The following is a 20632-nucleotide window of genomic DNA, read 5'->3' on the forward strand; positions in this document are numbered from 1 at the left end:
CCACCCACCGCTGGCCTGTGGACCCCAAGAAGTATGCCTGCTAGGGAATGCAGCCCTCAAGCTGAAAATGATTCCCCACCCCTGAGTTAAAAGGTGTCCGGGAGCTGGTCTAGATTCTCAGCCCTAGACCTTAGAAAGCCACAGGCAGACAGAGAGGACAATGCTACGCAGAACCCCACAGTGGAATGACTCTATAGCAGCTTCATTTCTCCAGCTACTGGGTGTTGCTGGCCATTTCTGGTTTCTCTGATAAGGGAAACAACGACACCCCTGTCTGCAGGCGCAGGCAGATAATGCATGTGCACAAATGGGATGTTCCCCTTCCCTGTCTCAGGAAACTCTGCCTCGTTTTAAGAGGGGGAGAGGACTTCCTCCTTTACTGAAAAAGGCATGAACAGTTGCAGCTTTTTCACTTGTTGGGGGCGGAGGGGAAATACCATGACCTGATGCAAGTTTGTAAAATGATGGAAGGTGCAGAGAGACTGAGTAAGAGAAATCCTCCGATCCAGTGGTGGCTGGTGGCTCCATGTCAGTAGGGCAGTGGAATCCGCTCTGGGTTTTAGTCCAAACTTTCAAGGAGCTGTCAAGGGGAACAGCTGCTTGAAAGTTCGGACTAAAATCTGGAGCAGATTCTACTGCCCCACTAACATGGAGCCACCATTGCTGGCGCTCTGATCCAGTGAAATGGGTTTCAGGACAGGTGAAAAAGAAGCAAAAAATCACAGAGAGTTGGAGGGGTGGTGGTAAATTTCAGGCCATCTAGAACAGCCTTTGCCAACCTGCTACCCTCCAGATGTTTTGAACTACAACTCCCTTAACAGTGCTGGCTAGGGCCGATGGGAGTGGTGGCCCCAAATACTCCCATTTTCAGCCTAACATACCTTGCAGGGTTGTTGTGAGGATAAAAAGGGAGGGGGAGAACCATGTGTACACCCTTTGTTATGCATTTTAATAAGTTAGGTATATTTTTATGAAGCTTGTAGTCACGTATGTTCTTCCTTAATAAGAAGCCTTAAAGTCTAAGGTGCCTTCTGCACTATATATTTAAAGCAGCATCTTACCATTTTAAACAGTCATGACTTCCCCCAAAGAATCCTGGGAACTGTAGTTTCTTAAAGGTGGTCAGCCTTGTTAGGGGATCCCTGTTCTCCCCTCAGATCATCAGTTCGCAGAGTGGTTTAACAAGTCAACCCTTCTTCCCAGAGAACTGATTTTTCTTAAAAAAAGACGCATTTTTAATTTTCTTCTTTACACATAATACATAGAATTACGTTACAATAATCAGATAAACAGCAGCAGCAGCAGAGATTTGGAGAGTACTACATCTTAATAATTCATCCAATGGGAGGCTGTTTATAATTTCATAATTTCATTACTACCTTCATAATATATTGGGCAATCTAAAGGGAATTTCAAAATTCATCATAATCAGGAGTGACAAACAAAATCGTATCTTCTGGGGACTGTCCATCCGTGTGCCTGCTTGGTTATATAGGTCACAAAAGGCACCACACTTCCAAAAATGCCACTGAATCTGCTTCCAGCCTCATCACATGCAACTGGTGGGTTATCTTTTCAGAAACAGCTACAAAGAAGGACTTTCTAAACCAGGTATCCAGTTGAGCCATTCTTCCACCCCTGGGTGACCACCGATCTTGCAGCCACCAACAGATGAATAATCAATGTCTTACAAGGTATGTCCATGTTTTGATCATCAAAAATAGCAAACAAATATGATCTAGGGTCCAAAAATACCTCTCAACCAATAATTAAACCTATCTCCTTAAAAACTGAATCCCAGAATTCACGAACATAGTTACAAACCCAAATCATGTGATAATAGGTGCCCCTGAATTTTCGTGAGGACTAGGAGAAAAAATTGCAAACTGATTTGGAAATGCAGAAAGACTTATGTGAAAAGACTGGAAAAATGAGGAATGGAGAGAAAACAAAATGGACAGATTTACCCATTCCTAGTGTGACAGAAGAAGGCTTGAGCAACTAGTCCCCTGATTGCTATAGGAAAAAGGATAAAAGTCTGGTCAGAAGACAGCGTGTTTTTTTCTGGGCAGAGTGGGAGGCAAGACCTCTCCATTCACCTGGAACAGCACAATGCAGCTGGTGTCACACACACACCCCAAACTCCTAGACTGGCCATCTGGCAGTCAAAGCACAATGCGTCCCTGGTTACTATACCCTTGTAGTATGCAAGGGGTTGCCTGTGTGCATGCGCTCATGTGCATTTTCTGTGATGTTGTTTAGGTTGTTTTTAATTGTTTTTAATTATGTGTTTTAAATGGTTGCAATCCGCCCTGAGACTTTTGGGTGAAGGGGAGGTAATAAATAAACAAATAAATGAATAAATAATGTGGGTTCTCACATGTTGTTTGACCTGCATTCAGTAAACACAGCATTTTGCCTCTGCCTCCGCCCATAAGATTCTCATGAAATTATTTCCTATAGTTGTGTAGATTGACTGTATACCTAACATTTTGAGGAAAGGTAGGATACAAATACTGCTTTGGATTGGGAGTATTGTACAGCCAGACAGCAGATCCCCTTTTTATTCAATAGTTCTGCTTTTTAAACATCTGACTGGTTGTGGGTTTGGGTTTTTTGTTTTTGTTTTTTGTAATGAATAGTTTCAACTTTCGCAGGAAAAAGAATCAGGCTACGATTCTATACATTTACCTGAAAGTAAGTCCCACTGAACTCAATGCAGCTTACTTCTGTGTAGCAATGGGTGGATTTAGTTTGTGTTTGAAGCCAAATTTATCAAATTCACACTTTCTGAAGCAATATGAGAACCGCAACACAGCCGTCCTTCAAAATAAACACTTATCTGGATATTGCAATGCAACCAACCAATGTTTACAAAAAAAAATGCATAGGGGGAATAATGGGTATAGAAATGAATAGTGAAAATCACATACAAAAATGCATTATATTAGGATAAATTGCTTGCAAAAAATTGTACATTAGTCCAAGCTGCCGCAGACAAAAATGACTTTATTAGGAGAAATTCATACTGAAACGCTGAACAATTTTCATGAGGATTTTTTTAAAAAAACAACAACACGCAAATTGCTGCAGAAACCTGGAGAACTAAACTGAAGATTGGGAAAATGAGAAACAGAGAGAACTGAAATGGACAGATCCTTCCATCCCTACTTCTGAGTAGCCATGCATAAGAGTGCACCGAGTCTTGCACATTAGATTTCTTTTTCCCTGCACTACTCTGCAATGTCCACTTGGAGGCAGCAAATTCTCAACATAGTTAAGAGGTGGCATGCTGCGCAGGAACTGCAAGAGCGCCTGGAGAAATAAATTCAGTAACGAAAGATTCCTTGGAGACTACATGCTGTCTTTTGCACGAGTTCATTGCTCAGCCTTTGTCATCTTCCAGTCAGCTGCCAAATTCTACTGTGCTCTGCATCAGATCTAATCGGCTCATTCCTTCACTCAAGAGATACAACAAAATTAAGTTCTTTAGAGGAGGCTGCCTGTTGCATCCCTGTATAAGTCACTGTTCTCCTCTGGCACAAGTAGAAGAGTGACTCATGCAGAAACATGAGACAAACTTCCAGAAGGGCAGCTGTGTTACCCTGTTGCAGCAAAACCAACAAAGAGTCTCATGGAACCTTGAAGACAAACACATTTACGATGGCATGAGCTTTATCATGAAGATAAAGTGTTATCTTGAGTTAGAGGTATATATGCACAGTTTTCTTGGAGGGGGGATTTGTAAACAGTGAGGTCAGAGAGCAATAAAAAACAGAAAAGCATTGTAAAGTAGTGAGGTGTAGTGGTTAGAGTGTCACACTAGAACTGGGGAGAGCTGGGTTCAAATCCCTACTTAGCCAAGAAGCTCACAGAGTGACCTTTGGCCAGTCACTACCTCTCAGCCTTCCCCACTCTGATGCCCTTCAGATGTTTGGGGATACACCTCCCATCAGCCCAGCACGGCAGCACGGCTATGCTGGCTGGGGCCAATGGGAATTTTTATTTATTAGCGATTCATTTGCTACATTTGTATTCCAACATTCCTTCAAGGAACTCAAGGTGGTGTAGACAGTTCTCCTCCCCATTTTATCCCCACAACAACCCTGTGAGGTAGGCAAGGCTGAGAAATGATGACTGGCCCAAGGTCACCCAGTGAGCTTGATGGCTGAGTGGAGATTTGAACCCTGGTCTCCTAGGTCCTAGTCCAACACTCTAACCACCGCACCATGCAGACTCTGTCATAGCACAAAACATCTTGGAGGACCCCAAGTTGGGAAAGTCTGGCCTAAGCTGCCTAAGCACACTTAACTAGAAAGAAAACACCCTAAATTCAAGAAGACTCCTTTCCAGCCACCCAATGTGGACAGGATCCAGCTACAAAGGTGTATTGCCCTGGTAGTTCCACTGCTGGGAAGTGCCGTTTCTGCTTTAGGATTTGCTGCAGGGATTTTGCGCTTGCTCTTATCCACCAGTAGTTGAGGCTGATGGCAGAACAGGGGGGGAAATACTGCCACAGCCAGTTATCATGAGTGGCTACTAGTCACAATGGCCACATAGACTCTTCAGAGGCCAGGAGGGCTATGGCCTCCATGCCCTGCTGGGGGGCTTTCCTGGAGGCATCTGACTGGCTGTCGTAACTGGATGCTGGAGTAGAAAGGCCTTTCCTCATGTCCATCCCTGGACTAATTGCTCGGATATTTTGTGGAAAGCACAATCATTTTGGCTGGTTGCTGGATTCTTTCTATCTACTCCCAGCACAGTTAGCTGTCTTCAGTGGCGGCTGGTGGCTCCCTGTGATAGGGGAAGTGGAATATGCTCCGGGTGTTAGTCCAAACCTTCAAGGAGCTCCTTGAAGATTTGGACTAAAACCCAGAGTGGATTCCACTGCGTACATGACATGGAGCCACCAGCCACTGCTGGTGATCTTTCCCAGTAAAATTCCACGAAAGCATTTTCAGCTTGGTGTGAACGCTTGAGCGGGGTGGCTCGCGCATGTGTGCCATGGCATCATGTGATGGAGCTCAGCTCCTTTGTGCCATTTGGCACACCAAAGCCTGCATCATAGATGTATATGCTCACTCCAGACATCGTTCCCACCTGTCCCCTTGCCATAGGCTCCCATGGGAGGGGTCATAGTAGCTTAGTGGCAGAGCATCTGCCTGGCATGTAGAAGGCCCCAGGGTCAATCCTGGGCATCTCCACATAGGGCTGGGAGTGTGCCCAGTCTGAAACCCTGGAGGGCCAATGCCACCACGTGTGCAGTCCAGTTGTTCTTTTTGGTATGGCGACCCACAAGTCCAAATTTCCTTGGCAAGGCGGCCCATTGATTTCTTGTCACATGGATCGTGGACCTCAGGTATTTGGCAGGCATCCATTTCATGCACTTTAACTGCAAGTTTGCCTGTTTAATCAGTGAAGAATGGTGGCTCTGATGTCAGTGGGGCAGTGAATCCGCTCCAGGTTTTAGTCTGAACTTTCAAGGTGCTGTCCAAGGTGCTGAATCTATTTTGGGGATAGGTTTCAGCTTGGACAGCTCCTTGTAAGTTCAGACGAAAACACAGAGTGGATTCACTGCCCCACTGACATCAAAGCCACCAGTCTCCAATGCCTGCTTTATAACCATTACTTGAAACATTCGAACACAAATTTACTTAACCCGAGACAGTGGTTCCCGTGTTAAAATGAATGATTTGAGCCTTTCCAAGGCTCAGTGACAAATGTCCGCACAGCACTGTAATATGCCAACAAAACAAAGAGTTGTAAGTAACATTCATCATACCAGTTAAAGATGAAAAGAAATAATTGTGGTAGGTTTACTTATAAAGCCCGTGACCCCCAGGTTGGGAAACCCTGGTGTAGACAGTACTGTGCTGGATGGACAAAGGCTCTGAGTCAGTATAAGGCACCTTCAGCCAGGTGACAGCAAAGTAACATGGCAGCTTGGCAGTCCCAGCGGTGGGCATGGCACTCACAACTTCAAAGCCAAGCGCACGCCCAGCCCACTGTGCCTCCCAGCACTCAGAAAGCTTTTGCAATCAGCTGCACCCTGGGCACCAGCAAACTGGAAGCCAAAAGCTGACATTCTGAGCAAACGTTGACTGCTTGGTTCAGATACACACCCTCAAGCAGGGAAGTGGTTAGATCAGCGGTTTTCACCCTATGTTCTTAGGAACCTTGCAGGGGGGAACCTTGTTCCTTCAAAGATTATCAGGCATTTATCAATTAGCAGATCAGGACCGGTGCAGAGAGACAGCCAGCTCATTCCTTCCAATCTCCCTTTGTTAATGAGCAACTGCAGAGATTCTCTGGCTGTGCTGTAAGCTGGATACTTGCTTCGTAACCGGAAACAGAGTCACTCACGAGGGGCTGTCAAGTACCCTGTGTGTGCTATAATGGCAAATCCCAGAAAAAACGTCCCAGAATCTTCTGCGGGATTCCATGAGGACTCAGATTGGATGGCGATTGATGAAGGCAGAAAGTCTGACCACCATTGCATTTGCACGGGTGTGGGAAACAGACTGGTTTTGTTTCTGGGTCCTACATGGCATTCACAATAACAGTGCATTGGTGGTGGATTTATACAGGACCGTCCACATATCATCCCACTATATTCGTTGTCCTACAATGCTTCCCCAATGCCACTGCTCTTGCCCTATAGCGCAACAAAAGTGGGACAAAAAAAATAAAATAAACCAAAACATTTCTGCATTTAAAAAGTTACAGGATTTCAGCAGGAAATTATGGTGCATGCACTGATTGGAAATGAAGCAGGATGTCCACTCAGAAAATAACTGCCTCAATAGCATTACCAGCACAAACCATGAATTTTCAAGAACATATGGAGGTCCCCACAGGTTCAAAGACCTTGCTTGAACATGGCATCAGTGCCCTGACCCCAGGACTGTTGCTTGGGTTATTTAATTTTTGTAATCTTAAGGGTTACGCAACCCCCTAATTTTCAGGGCCCAGCTGTTCTCCTTTCAGCACAGAGCCCTTAAATGTGGGGGGAGGTATGCCAGTGCCATCACCTCCCCGGAGCACCCCACAGGGCCCCTTTTCGAGGGCCCAGGCCTGAGAGGAACGCCAGACTGGGTGACTACAGTGGTTTTTCCCGGCCACTCCATGAGGGGGGTGCTTTGAGGGCACATTGCCCAATGCCCCCCACCCCCAAATCTAGTATTGAGCTGCTCAGGACTGTCATCCCCACCTCAGCCTAACCTAGCCGACAGGGTTGTTGCAAGCTCCGTAAGAGGAAAGGTTGGGTGTAACAAAGATAGTGTGCCACCTTCCTCAGTCTACTTCACAGTATCTGATGAAATCGAACCCCCCAGTCAAAGCCCGTTCACAGGAGCAGCCAGAGGCCAAATTATGCTCTCCCCTTTGATCGTTGCTGGTGTACACCTCCCTATACTCTGTGCTTGTTAAGCCAGAATTACTCAACTGCCCTCCAGTTCACAACTCACAGTCGGCAAATTATAAAGCTCACTTCACAAGTGAGTACACAATGGGTTCAGATTCTCACTTGGCCACAAAGCCACTGGATGGCATTGGCACTCTCACTCTCTCTCTCCTACACACACACACACATACACCCCTTCTAAGTAACCTCAAGGGTTGCTGCAAGGATAAAATACATGTGGGGCAACCACATACACTGACCAACCCAAGCTTCTTGAGGAGAGGGAAGGACAAATTCACTTTTTAAAAGATCATCACTTCCCCCCCTTACCTTTGTGCAACCACTGAACAAGTCCACTTGCCCCAGGATTAACCAGAGCATGTTTAAACTGAAATTACTCATTATATTGGATTTCCAAAATTTCCCGAAGCATTTCTCATGCTAACGTTCTGCATCAATGGAATCTACTTAACATCTAAATTATACACCTGGAAGCAACCTCAGAGATCATCTAGTTAACCTCCTGCTCTCCTGTACTGAGCAAAGGGCTGGACTAGAAGACCTTTAAGGTCCCTCCCAGCTCTATGGATTGTATCCAACTAAGTCATAGAGTAGATCTATTGAAATTAATGAATCTTAGTCATGTCCATTAATTTCAATTTCTACTCTGAGTATGACTAACATTGTAAAATTCTACCGTTCTTTCATTTAGATGCTAAGTGTGCAAAATGGATCAGGAAATTCAGAAGGTGAATGTTAGGGTGAAACTAGCCTACATCAAGCGACACTGAGCATACAGATAAAGAGAGCAAACAGGTTCATTCTTGCAGGTGCATAGTGCAACTTGGCTGCAAATCTTTCTGCAGAAACAGGAAACCAAAACACCAGCACAAGTGTCGCTCCTGAAAAATAGCCCTAACTCTATGAAAAATTGACAGTTTTTCACATCAACAAGTACCTCTGAATCTCCCCCTTCCCCTGGGGGCTCCTAAATCTCTTTGGCGATTGCTTAAAGCACTCAGCAATTCTTGTTTACACAGATCCTCTGTGTAAGGCAGTGCAAAGGACAGCACATCTTACACACTTTGAAGGAGTGAGAGACTCTAATCTGCTCATCACAACGCCCCATCTGCAGGAAATAAGGTGCCCTCTGACCCCGGAGCATGGCCCGAGGAAACCAATCTGTCATCGCCAGCCAACTAAGCTGAGCAAGCAGGAGGGATTCCAAGATCTGGAGACAACAGATTTATCGCGATGAAAAGGGAAAGAAAAACAGAACACGGGGTCGAAGAAAGAGGGTGAAAGAGGAGCCCCGAGGCCAAAGTTGCAGCCAATCCTACCTTTTCCATTCACGCACAACCAGTACTTTGAACTCATCAACTTTCTGCTCCAGTTCTGTAGCAGAGGTTCTGCTCAGTGCAGACTGATGGCTCCGATGTCAGTGAGGCAGTAAATCAGTTCCAGGGTTTAGTCAACACTTTCAAGAGCTGGATAGCTCCTTGAGTGTTTCAACTAAAACCCACAGCAGATTCACTGCTCCGTTGACATCAGAGTCACTAGTCTCTACTGGTTCTGATGAATACACCTGTTCTGGTTTAGGCTGTGTATGAACCACACATTTAAAGCATGTGGCTTCCCCCAAAGAATCCTGGGAAACAGTGGTGGCTGATGCGCATTACAACTAGTGGGGCAGAAAGCAGGAGGCCAACAGTAGATGGAGCCGGAGCCAATGACAGGCAGAGCAGACTGATCTTGCCCCATCCTCCTCCTTGCTGAGGTCTACAAGGGCAACTAAGGAGGAGGAACCTACAGGCAGAGCCTTCCCCTGGACTGGTTGTAAGTCAGAGGACAGGCAGGTGGGGGCTAGCTGAGGACAGACTGAGGCTGGTGGAGCAGTGCCCCATTTGCCCTAACAGACAAGCCAGTAGTTTACCCCTCACAGAGCTATAATTCCCAGCACCTGGAACAAACTACAATTTCCAAGATTCTTTGGGGGGAAGTCATGTGCTTTAAATGCATGATGTTCTTTTATATTATTATTATTATTATATCCCACCTTTCCTCCAAGGAACTCCAGGTGGCATACATGGTTCTCCTCCCTCTCCATTTTATCCTCACAACAACCCTGTGAGGTAGGTTAGGCTGAGAAACTGTGGCTGGCCCAAGATCACCCAGCAAGCTTCATGGCTGAGTGGGGATCTGAAGCATGATCCCCAGGCCCTAGTCCAACCCTTTAACCACTACACCACACTGGCTCTCTTCTAAAGCACGGCTCTTCAATTGGAGGGTTAGGATCCAGTGCAGGGCCACAGACTGATCTAAGGTGCGTCGCAACAGCAGCCCTACCATCATACCAAAATATGGTTTTAGAAAGGGAACATCATTTCCAAATGCAGGTTTTTGTGGGTCCCAGTTCTCAAAAGGTTGATGACTACTGTTCAGAAGTGGAGAGAGGAAACTTCAAGCCTGGGAGCCAAACCCAGCCCTCTCTGTCTGGCCCTCAGGATTCTCACATAGCCCTCACAACTCTTGCTTTACAGCCTCTCCCCTGGTATGTTTTTGCCTGACTAGAATATGCCCTTGAATGAAACTGATCATGGTTCTTCTTGACTAGACGGGGGATAGAGAGGGATGTGTGAGCAAATTAATATGTTGCTTCACCCACTTTTGCTTCTGGCCCCATCCGCTCCTTGTATGTGGCCCCTGGAAAGTTGCCTAGAAGGGAATGCGGCCCTTGGGCCAAAAAAGGTTCTTCGCCCATGTTAAAGGTCTGGAAAGGTCTAGAAGGAGCCAGCATGGGTTTGTCAAGAAAAAATCCTGTCAAACAAATCTCATCTCTTTGTTTGATCGGGTCACTAGCTTAGTAGATGGTGGAAATGCTGTAGATGTCATCTATCTAGATTTCAGCAAGGCATTTGACAAAGTCCCCCACGACCTTTTGATTAGCAAACTAGTCAAATGCGGACTACATGGAAATACTGTCAGGTGGATTCACAACTGGTTGGAAAACCGTACTCAGAGTGGTCGTCGGTGGCTCTGCTTCGGACTGGAAGGAGGTCTCGAGTGGAGTGCCATATTCTGTCCTGGGGCCGATACTCTTCAACATTTTTATCAATGACTTAGATGATGGAGTGGAGGGAAGCCTTATGAAGTTTGCGGATGATACGAAACTGGGAGGGATAGCTAACACAATGGAAGACAGGAATAAAATTGGGCTGAAATTAATAAAATGACATTCAATAAAGACAAATGCAGGATTCTGCACTTAGGCCACAAAAACAAAATACATGGGTACAGGATGGGAAATACCCGGCTTAGCAGTAGTGCGTGTGAGAAGGACCTTGGAATTGTAGTGGATCGCAAGTTGAACATGACCCAGCAGTGTGATGCTGCGGCAAAAAAGGCAAACACGGTTTTGGGCTGCATAAACAGAGCTATAGTTTCCAGGTCGAGGGAAGTAATAGTCCCACTATATTCTGCATTAGTCAGGCCTCATCTGGAATACTGTGTTCAGTTCTGGGCGCCTCATTTTAAGAAAGATATAGACAAGTTGGAGCGGGTTCAGAGGAGGGCGACGAGGATTATAGCTGGTATGGAGAACAAGTCTTATGAGGAAAGGTTGAAGGAACTTGGCATGTTCAGTCTGGTGAAGAGAAGGCTGAGGGGTGACATGATTGCACCCTTTAAGTACCTGAAGGGCTGTCACATAGAGGAGGGTACAGATTTGTTCACTGCTGCCCCAGAGGGTAGGACTAGGTCTAATGGTTTTAAGTTGCAGGAGCGTAGATTCAGATTGGACATTAGAAGGAACTTCTTGACAGTAAGGGCAGTTCGGCAATGGAACCGACTGCCTAGGGAGGTGGTGGGATCCTCTTCGCTGGATGTCTTCAAGCAGAGGCTGGACAGCTATCTGCGGGAGATGCTCTAGTTGTGGACTTCCTGCTGTGAGCAGGGGGTTGGACTCGATGGCCTACAAAGCCCCTTCCAACTCTGATTCTATGAAATGTTTCCTTAATTGTAGGTTTCCCCAAACAGGGTTTTTTTGTGATTAAGATATGCTGTCCAAGGGCCAAACTGAGAATCAGGCTTGCAAATATGCATTCAGCTCTTATTATTCATTAACATAGGCTTATGTGAGCCAGGAGCCTAGGTCGGTTTGCATCCTTATTTGCAAAGCTGCAGATACATCAAATGAGAACTGGATGCAAAAGTTCCTCAGTGCGTTAAGATAAAACTTTGGAAGGCCTGAGCTGCTAGAGATGGAACATTAGATGCTGCCTTCTTTCTCCTCTTCAGATCACTTACATGCCATGTGTGAAGAAGGGGATGGTCGGGGAGGACCCAGTGCAATAGCTAAACTGGGCAGACCTGAGCAAACACTGGGAGAGCACTGAAAACTCCCTGCAAGCTGTTCTGCGCATTCTAAAAAGAACGAAAAAAGGAACCCCTTCGTCACACAGCACATCATGAAACTATGTTCCCACAAGAGGCAGTGATGGCCACCAACTTGGAAAGGCTTCAGAAGAAGCTTAGACAGACTCATGGAGGATTAGGCTATCAATGGCTACTAGCCGCAACGGCTATGTTCTCCCTCCACTGTTGGAGGCAGTGCACCTCCGAATGCCGGTTGCTAGGAATTACAAGTGAAGAGAGTGTTCTTGTGTTCAAGTCCTGCTTTGGGGCTTCCCATAGGCTAGGGATAGGGAGCCTTTGCCCCTCCATTTGTTTCTGGATTACAGCTCCCATCATCTTTCACTATTGGCCATTATAGTAGGGGCTGATGGAAACTAGGGTCCAAAAATATCGGCGGGGGCCAGGATAACCATCCCTGCCATGTGCTATCTGGTTGGCCACAGTGAGAACAAGATAATGGACTAGATGGGCCACTGACCTGATCCAGCAGGCTTAATTATGCTCTTAACACATGATTAAGACAAATATATTTAGCTTAATAACAAAGAATGTGGCATGAAAAAATCAACAGCATACAGGTAAGAGCCCGTAGAAGAACTCTACTCTTCCACTAACTAAAACACAACCATCTTTGCAAGTAAATGTGCATTATAACTTATGAATGCGGCAGAACATACAATATTAAGGCTATGGCTCTACGCACAGCAACATGGAAGCAAGTGTCACTGACGTATATGGACTTAACAAAAAACTGAGTAGTTGTAGCAATAACCCTTGTTAAACCAGATTCTGAATCCCAGTCAGGTAACAGTGCCCTTGCTCTACTGCAAGGATGGAGAGCCTGTGGCCCTCCAGATGTTGCTGGACTCCAACTTCCATCATCCCTTGCTATCGGCTGTGTTGGTTGGGGCTGACATGCAGTGATGTGGAGGGCCACAGAGGCCCTTCCCATCTTCCCACCCTCTTGCTCCCACTCCATCATTTCTGTTTGCTGTGCCTCAGGCCCTCCAGGTCCCATCAACCTCAGACAACATGGCCAATGGTCAGGGATTACGGGAGTTCTGGTCCAACACCACCAAGAGCAGGTGCAGGGAACCTTTGGCCCTCCAGATGCAGCTGGGCGAAAACTCCCATCATCCCTGGCCATGGGCCATGCTTGCTGAGGCTGATGGGAGTTGTAGCCCAGCAATATCTGGAGAGCACCATGTTGGCTCCCTCTTGTGTAAATGGATGCACTTCGGACATCAAAATGGTTGGATACTATGAGAAGGTACTTCTCATATCCTCACTCAGTTGAAATCCTCAAGCAAGGAAAACAGGATCCTGCACCTCAACAGTTTTCAAGATTCCTTTCTTGACAGAACCCTTCAAACATTGACTTGTTCTGCCAAGGAATTCATGACGGATGAATACCGCATGGTGCACACTCCATAGCCACCAGAGTACTGGCCGCTCCTTTGGAGTTGTGCCTTGCATGGTAAGATCTGGGGTGCAAGGAGTCCCAAACTGTGGCCAGGAGCCCACAGGCTTCATTTAGGTTGACTGGTGGTAGAATACGGGAGACATCCATCATATTACATATTTTTATTGTATTTTTATTGTGTCTTTTGTTTCTTATAGTGTATTTTATTCCAGGGAATTTAAACTGTAATATAATAAAATACAGCATGTAAGAAATAAAAGCAATAAAAATACATTTAAAAACAGCTCAGTGCATTACAATTGCTACAACAGGCAGGGGAAAAAATCATTTAAGCCAAGACTCTCAACAATTTTCAAGTGGTCCACGGGGCGGGGGGGCGGAGTTTGGGAATTACTGGGCCATTGCCCTGTTGGAATAAAGGTCATTATCAGTAATAAACAAAATACTTGGGCTGAGACTGATCAAGGACTCATAGTTACGCCTGCTGAGTAATGTGAACGAACGATCAAAGGCTACTAAAGAATATACATATCCAAGTGCTGTATATCTTTAACGTTAAGAAGGATCATGTGTGCAAAAAGCTTGGAAGGACAGCCAAAAACCAAAGAAGAAAAAATTAGCTAGAAGCTGATGAGGGCAGATGGCAGTGACTGAATCGATAATTAGGAAAGATGCAAATCATGAAGGAAGATTGGACAGTTGGAGGGCGGTTGAGCGATATATATAAAACAGAACTTGGAAGAGGAGTTGGTGCAGAGTACATGCTGATACTATTACTACGTATTTCTGCTGTTTTACTCATGTAGCTCTGATGCAGTTTCTTATGATGCATGTGTATAAAGAATCATAGACCAGCGGAGTATATTTACTGACATTCATGAATCAAAGCTATAGTCAATGTGTCCCGAGAGAACATGTTCCCACCATTCCTGAGCATTCCAGCCGCCTTCTAAGGAACCATCAGCTTTCCCCGCACTGTTAAGTTTGCAATCAGCAAATTCATCCCCACCCACAGCCAGGAAATGAAAAGCCCCCCAGATTGTCAACCTGTTTTTTTTTATTATTATTATTATTAGTTTCAACGGCAGACCCATGCCCAAGACGCCAGTAACCACCGCCACAACCCTCCCCAATTTCTACACGCAGAAATTGCTCGGGAAAAGAGATGTGCAATTCCTTCAACAGCAGCAGTGTGGAGAAGCGTATGTATCCTGCATGACATCTACAGCTGCTCTTGCATCCAGAAGTCTTGAACGGTCTTTCAGGTCACCCATCCTGAAGCAGGAACGGGGGCAGGTGATGGCAGTAGTCTCCAAGGCCATCTAAACAAGGAATCTCCCCTAACAGAGGGATGCCATACTTCAGGGGTGCTCGTTTTAAATCCTGCCTGTGCCAAGGAAACATACGGCCAGAGAAAGGCGAACCCTGGTTCGCCATGGCCGAACTTTTGCCAAGACTACAGGGGCAGTTGACCAATAACCCCAACAGAAAAAGTGTCATCCTGCCGTCAATGGATAGATGTGCCAAGTCACAAAGTCTGCCCTCCCCCCCTCGAATGGATCTCAGTGGCTCTACCAATCCTTCAATGGGAGCAAAAGTAGGGTGAAGGTGGCAAAATCGGCAGGCAGCCATTGGCTGGGCTTGGCGGGCTCAACAATGACAGAATCAGAAAACCGACATTCAGTACCACACAGAACCAATCAGAATCCCTCTGCCGAACAGGAAGGAACTCTCACTGGCCAGGAAGATGGCTGGGAAGCACCCCTAGTTCTTCTCGGGGCGGTTCCGGTTGAGCACAGCTTTGGGGGCAAATTCCAGCTTGTCTTTGAGGCTGACCACCTGGGTGAGGTCCTTTCCAGCACTCTCCTGAAGCTTGCGGTCTTCCCGCCTCTCTGAGATGCTCTTCTCCTCCTCCTCAGGTGGCTGAGGGGGTGGCTGGCCGCGGATGAACCACTCAAGGTGGTAACCCACCGCCCCGACCACAAAGGCCACAGGGAAGGTGACGTAAGGGGCGTAAGCCCGCATGGTCGCCCAGAGGACCGGCCACATGGCTGCTGCAGCTCCTGCAGATGTGAAAGAAGATTTAAGTTGAACATTCTCATCCAAATCCTGTCTTCTGAGATTTGCAAAGAGTCTGAGCCTAAGCAATTTCTACTAAAGCTTCTTGTCGTCATCGTTCTTGGAGCCAGCTTTTCACAACAGAGGCTAAGCAGGCATAGATAAACAGATATTTTTATTGGCAGAGCTGGATTCCAAAGGAGGAGTAAAAACAAAGAGAACGTGATTGCTCTTTAAACCGCCCAGAGAGCTTCAGCTATGGGGCGGTATACAAGTGCAACAAATAAATACATAAATAAATAAAAAGAAACTATACAAATGGGCCTGCAACAAAATGTTGCAGTGTAGGGTGCTTCTTCTGTTTAGCTATATCAGGTGGGGAACCTTTGGCCCTCCGGATGTTACTGAACTACAATTCCCATCAGTCCCAGCAAGCACAGCCAACAGCCAGAGATTATGGGAGTTGAGGTTCACCGACAACTGGAGGGCCACAAGTTCCCCACCTCTGTGCTGCATCCCTGTCCAGGGGACTCCATTGCATTTCCCAGTCTCTTACAGCTTTCCACCCCCACCAGCAACAGTCAGTCAGCATTCCACACCAATTGAGCATGCTCAGCCTTTACTGGGATGCTTTTCATGGGGCTAAAAATCAGGTTAAATTTTGTTAAAGAGATTATTATTCCAGTATGCTTTAACAGTAAGCACTAGCACAGGGGTTCCCAAACTGTAGTCCGCGGACCACCAGCGGTCCACAAGTTCTATTCAGGTTGTCTGTGGCATAAACATTCACACTGAATTTTAATTATATTTTTATTCCTTCTTCTCTTCCCTATACTGTATTTTATTGTATTACAATCTGAATTCTATGGAATGTGAATCATAATACAATAAAATAGAATAAAAGAAGGAATAACAATACAATTAAAAACCATACAGCATCTAGCACATTACAATTGCTACAACAGGCAGAAAAAAAATCATTAAGTGGTCTGTGAAGACCATCAGCAATTTTCAAGTGGTCCATTGGAGGGCAAAAGGGCTTGGGAACCATTGCCCTAGCACTTTGAATTGTGCTCAGAAACTACAGACCAGAAACCAGTGGAGTTGTTTAATGACTGGCAAGATATGAGCCCAACTCTGAGCCTGAGTTAGCAGCCAACAGGCCATTTTCTAAACCAGGGGAGGGGAAACTGTGGCCCTCCCGACGTTGGTGGACTATAATTCCCATCATGCCTGACCACTGGCCGCGGCTGTTGAGTTGCAGCCCAACAACATCTGGAGGGCAACAGGTTCCTTACCCGTTCTAAACTAACTACAGTCTTCAAAGGCAGCCCCATGCAAAATGCATTAGTCTAATCCGTTGGTGACTGATCCAAGATATCGATTCAGCATCCTTACCTCCTCGCTTAAATCAGACCCAAAACAAGCCCTATTCAGGCAATCAGCCTCGCCCAACCGTAACTGTGTGAGATGGGAAAACAGGACCACATATGTTTGTGCTATGCACCCGCAGCAGAGCAGTGCACTAGCTGTCCCCTTGAGCTGCAACCCCGATGCATGTTTTGGAAGATGCCGAGATGCAGACATGCCCCCACTGTGTGGACAGCACTGGAGAGGGTCCGGCACAGGGAACTTGTAGGGAAAACGTCTCTCCACTCTCTGGCCTTATTCTGTTATAGTCATGCAAAGCTGGATGCTTAGAAAGGGCTGCAGAGGGGCAGAGAACCTGCTTTGCATGCAGAAGGTCCCAAGTTCAGTCTCTGGTATCTGCAGGTAGAGCTGGGAAACCCTGGAGAGGTGCTGCCACTCACTGTAGCCAATAGGGAGCTAGATGGACCAATGGTCTGATTCAGTACAAGGCTGCTTCCTATGCACAGATGACTCCACACTACAAATCCTCAGATGACTTCATTGAGGGCTGAACCAGAGGCGGCACTCAGTTCACTGTCGGCAACTATATTTGACCCTCAGTGGTTTCATGCAGACGTTTGAAAAAACACAGAGGAAAAGGGAGCCCGCAGCATAAATGCTATGGAGCTGAACTGCAGTCTTTTCACAACATCTTCTTGAATGGGTCCTCAAGGGAGGAAGTGAACACCCAAACACATTGTCTCCAGGCTAAAAAGATAACCAATAATATAGCAACGCAAGGGGCTGCCTTATATTGAGTTAGACGAGGGGCTCCCAAAGTGTGGTCCATGGACCAAGAGTGGTCTGTAAGCTTCATTCTGGTGGATGTCCAGCAGACATGTCTGTGGACTTGTGGTTAAAGATGAAGGCCAGCGTATGCATCACATTAAAAATTCATATTGGGTTTTAATTGTATTGTTACTGCTTCTTTCATTACTATTATTATTTCAATTTGTATGCCGCTTTCCCACATAAACATGGCCAAAGCGGCTCACAAGAGAAAAGCAACAAAAAATCACATATCAGTACATCATTACAGTCATTGTATTCATTTAATCCACGTTATCTCTTATGTTGTATTTTATATAATACAACTTGAATCCTCAGGAATTCAACCGCCATGATATGGCGGCATAGAAATACTTTGATAAATAAATAGAATATGGAATAAAAGTAGCAGTTAAAAATCATACAGTGCTTATGCCAGCATAACGGCTACAACAGGCCAAAAAACTGGCCCTCAAACAATCTTGGAAGTGGTCCATGGGGGGCAAAAAGAGTTTGGGAACCACTGAGTTGGACCACCGGTCCATCTAGTTCAATAGTGTCTACACTGACCGGCAGCAGCTCTCCAGGGTTTCAGACAGGGGGTCTCTCCCAGCCCTACAAGGAACCTAGGACATTTGGCATGCAAAACAGCTGCTCTGCCACTGAGCTACAGCCGCCAAGGGGCCCAGGAGACTTAAGAGGACTGCCCAGTTCCTGGCCACCTTCTTCCATTGGTCAGTCATCAGGACATTCAAGGTGGTTGTATCTTGTCTTCTTCAGAGCTTTGGCACCTCCACATTTGCCTCTCTTAGGGTAGGAGCTAAAAATCAGGTTAAATTTTGTTAAAGAGATTATTCTTCCAGTATGCAGTGGTTGCGTGAAGAACAGTACTGTACTGGCAAATTCAGAAGTGCAGGGTCCCTTCCTGATAGTCACAGACACCCTCCCTTTATTTTATTCTGAACCAAGCAACAAAAAAAAAGGGGGGTATTTGTTAATGCCTTCTCCCACAACAACAGACGTCCCTAGGAGCCAATCAGCATAAAAAGAGTGTTAGCTACTGAGAAGAATCTTCTCAGTGGCTGACCCATCTCCTTTCACTCAGATTGGCTCCAATCAGCAGGAAAGGACCGGAAAGCATGTTAGAAGACACTTCTCAGTGGCTAACATGCTGATTGGCTTGTAGGATGCTGAAGACATAGGGATCAACAAAGTAAGGGGTCTAAGACCCCCTGAGACTTTGGACAATTACACTCCTGGTGAAGAATGACAGAAGTCTACCCACCCACCCCCCGGATACCCCAACTGGGAGAGGTTTGAATGTGGCATATCTCCCACTGAGCTGGCCATAAACCACAAAATGACTTATCCAGGCCTATCTACTGACACTGGGCAAACAAAAGTCCCTGCTATCGTAAGTTAAGCTGGAAGTAGTTATACTGCTGTAAAGGGTGATGTCAGTCTGCCAGACCCCTGGCATAGCTATTTCTTTAGGATTTCTCTGGAAGTCAACAGCATGCTAGGTAACCACAGAGACATTTACTGCTTAATGCTAAAAAGTCTGCGGCCACAAAGGGTAAGATCCAAGGGCACCCTGTGCTATAAATCACTCTAAAGTTCGATTGCGGGAGGAGGGGAGAGAAGAGGGAAGCAGTCAAATTGCTTTCACCAACTGTACATCCCCCACCCTGGCACCCGTTTATATTTAGGGAATTGAACTCTGTCCTGCTAAGGCTGATCAGCATTCCATCCCTTAACTTGAGACAAGGCTCGGTGCTTCTGAGCATGGACAGAGTGACTTTCCTTCCGCCCGGCCCTTCTGAGATTAAGTGAGCCCAGTCTGTAAACCAGTAAACATGACTTCTTTTCAGAATTTTTTCTTTTAAAGCTACCCATTCCCGGAAAGGATGGGGGAGATAACATGGCAAAGTGAGCAAAGAAGCTACTTGTTCATTTTGACCCCCCCCAAAAAAACACGTTTTAGGTGATCTGAATCCACCCCTCCCCCCTAACAGCCCCACCTTTCAAACCGCCCAGCATAACGCAACCCAGAAGGCCCAACTACTCCCTCCATGGAGTCCAGCGATCGGGGGAGCCACCTGGGATTTGGGGGAGCCCGTGGAGGCAGAGAAGGATCTCCTTGGGAGATGCGCTTGGGCACACTCGCAGCCCGTCCCTGCCCGTCCCGGAGCCAGTTGAGCCCTGGCGGGGTCCCTAATGTGGGGCGCATAGGGAAACAGGCAAACCAGGGCACCCTTCCCCCGAGAAGAGGGTCTTGTGGCTTTCCCCTCCTCACAACAAGACCCCCACTCCTCGCCTCGCCTCACCTCCTCCTCCTCCACCAGCACCAAGCCAGGCCCCCCTTTCGGACTTTCCCCGGCGCGCCCCCGTGCGCTCTACCTCGCCAACACCTCCTTCCCTCTACCGTGCGCTCGCGCGCGCGCGCTCACTTCCTGCCGCCGCTCCATTGGCCGCCGCCGTTCTCCGCCCGTAACCGCTCATTGGCGGCCCTCGACGAGGCCGGGGGAGGAAGCGAAAGAGGGCGGTGCAGCAAAGTCGAGCCCGAAAGCGCCCGCCCCTGAAGCTTGGGAAGCTGGCCTTGGTCGTTAGCTAGATCTCCAGCAGGCTGCCTTGTCCGCGGAGCTGTTAGTTATTCTGTTTTTCCCCTTTCAGCCTGACACTGCAAAGCTCTCAGAATCTAATGCTATTTATTTTATTTATTTAGCGTGCTTACATATTTATTACGTGGATAGACCATCTTCCGGTCGAGGAGTTCAAAGTGGCGCACGTGGTTCTCCCCTCTTCGTTTTATCCTCACAACAGCTCTGTGAGGTAGGGTAGACTGAGAGACGGTGATTGGCCCAAGGTCACGTAGGAGCGTCATGGATGAGTGGGGGTTTGAGCCCTAGTCTCCGAGGTCCTAGTCCGACTCTCTAACCACTACACCGCACTTGCTCTAATCATCATCATCTAATACAGGAGTTCCCAAACTGCGGTCCATGGACCACCAGTGGTGGCCTGGTATGCCTGCATTAAATATTCATATTTGTTTTCAAATGCATGCATATTCTTCTCTTATTTCTTGTATTTTATTGTATTACAATTTGCATTCAAGTTACAGGAAGCTGGATTTCAGTTGAACATCAGGGAAAACTTCC

The 20632-nt window shown here is 46.6% G+C and overlaps 1 protein-coding gene across 3 annotated transcripts; it reads right to left on the reverse strand.

Annotated features, from left to right (window-relative positions):
• Positions 1–14277: 14277 nt before the first annotated feature.
• Positions 14278–20291, reverse strand: SMIM12 (small integral membrane protein 12). Of its 3 annotated transcripts, none has more exons than XM_061597899.1 (2): positions 20209–20291; positions 14278–15301 (listed from the first exon to the last, which is right to left on the reverse strand). In XM_061597899.1, the coding sequence occupies exon 2, from the start codon at positions 15285–15287 to the stop codon at positions 15003–15005; it is 285 nt and encodes a 94-aa protein (XP_061453883.1). In that variant the 5' UTR covers positions 15288–15301; positions 20209–20291; the 3' UTR covers positions 14278–15002. The 3 variants fall into 3 exon arrangements, with proteins under 3 accessions (XP_061453883.1, XP_061453882.1, XP_061453881.1); XM_061597898.1 differs by lacking the exon at positions 20209–20291 and adding an exon at positions 19875–19976; XM_061597897.1 differs by lacking the exon at positions 20209–20291 and adding an exon at positions 19802–19884.
• Between the last annotated feature and the right edge of the window lie 341 nt (positions 20292–20632).

This window comes from Rhineura floridana, chromosome 15 (genome assembly GCF_030035675.1).
Source record: "Rhineura floridana isolate rRhiFlo1 chromosome 15, rRhiFlo1.hap2, whole genome shotgun sequence".
Lineage (NCBI taxonomy): Eukaryota > Metazoa > Chordata > Lepidosauria > Squamata > Rhineuridae > Rhineura > Rhineura floridana.